Below are 1,565 nucleotides of genomic sequence, written 5' to 3' on the forward strand. Positions count from 1 at the left end.
ACGTTGAGGTGGCCGGCATCGCCAGGGTGTCAGTAAACAAGCAGTAACGGAGCTGAAGGCGCTGCAACATAAGTGGCATTTACACAGCGCATCGCGCTCAAACCACAAAGTCCGGTTCCCTTTAATTGTACTGCAGACATAAGATTTGGCGCGAATAGAGCGTGTCAAGATGCTGTGAACGACACAAAACCCTTAAAAGCGGCAGCCGTTGCGGCTATTCAGAAGCAACTCGGGATCCTCGAAGCCGCGCTACAAACAACAACACTAAAAATAGCCGATGACACGACTTCACGCGATGACCCGAACAATGGAAAGCAGGCCGATCTCTATTTCAGCATTGTGGATGGAGCGCCAAGACCTGAAACTTTCGCCGGCAGAGCGATGATGACCCTTTCAAACTCAAGCCGATTAACGCAGACAAAATAACGAATCTCAAACTAAAAACTAAAACCAAACTAAAAGACAACCTAAAAGAATCAAAGCTCGCAATAACTGGTGCAAGTAGCAGCTTCCCAACAGGCGGCACCGGTAAAACGTCAACTAAAATACGATTAGGCAGCTGCAATATAAATGCCGGCGGAAGCTACGCGTGGACGAACACACCGGCTATCGCCACAGGCAGCCAGGACCAACAGCTGTATTCCAAGAAAACGACCGCTCAACTAGCTGCGCCGAATTACGCACAGCGCAAAAACTTCAAGAGGGCAATCATGTCAAGATCGCAGTGGCGTTTTGCACTGCATTAAAGATACAGACCCCGACAATAAACTCGTTTCATGGTGCAATAGGGGCGACGTTGGCAAAAAGCAACACGATACGGCAAGCTTTAAGGAACTGCGACCCCGCGTTCAGCACAATTTCCAACCCAGCGGATGATACTGAAGCAAAGGCCCTCGTCGACTACATTAACAAGGCTTATAGTGAAGCCAGTGATGCGTTTGCAGCGAAATATGTCACAAATATAGAAAAAGAGGAAATTCAGACGCGAGAGACCAAGACAGCAGAAGAAAAAAAAGTTAACCAATTAAAATCAAGTAAAGCTGTGTCACCCACCTTAAGTCATTTTAAAGGGTTAAGAATAAAAAGGGAACTTGAAGCAGAAAAGAAAAACATACCCGCAGCAGTTGATACCAAAAAAGTAGAAGATTGCAAGGGAAAAAAGACGAAACTAAGTGTAACAATAAGGATGGGTGTGAATTCAAAAATGGGGAGTGCAAAGCCAAAGTGAGCACTACAAAAGGGTCAACAGGAAACATCACAGGAAGAAATTCTTTTGTCATTAACAGGGCCCCTCTTCTGCTTGTGTACTTGATTTTTGAATGAAATATTAAGGATTCTTGCACAATTTTGTTAAAATTGTGAAATTTAACTTTTTTGAGAGAATTTTATAAAATTTATAAAATATAAAAAATATAAAATTAGATTGAAATATGCATAAGAGTAGCATTTTTGCGATTTAAAATGTTGATAGTTTATTAAAATTATTGTAATTCTAAAAATTTACTATTTTTCTTTATTTTACATACATGAGTGAAAGTTATAATAAAACTAATCATACCGATAAT

At 41.3% G+C, this 1,565-nt stretch overlaps 1 pseudogene across 1 annotated transcript; it reads left to right on the forward strand.

Annotated features, from left to right (window-relative positions):
• Window positions 1-31: 31 nt before the first annotated feature.
• Window positions 32-1,311, forward strand: TEOVI_000647000:pseudogene (annotated as a pseudogene). Its single transcript is given in 5 exon segments — window positions 32-169; window positions 172-384; window positions 387-632; window positions 635-1,153; window positions 1,156-1,311. Coding segments are annotated over 5 exon segments (1,272 nt in total).
• Window positions 1,312-1,565: the final 254 nt, after the last annotated feature.

The sequence above is a fragment of the Trypanosoma equiperdum genome (assembly GCF_001457755.1).
Source record: "Trypanosoma equiperdum strain OVI genome assembly, contig: ctg_1928, whole genome shotgun sequence".
In the NCBI taxonomy this organism is placed as follows: domain Eukaryota; phylum Euglenozoa; class Kinetoplastea; order Trypanosomatida; family Trypanosomatidae; genus Trypanosoma; species Trypanosoma equiperdum.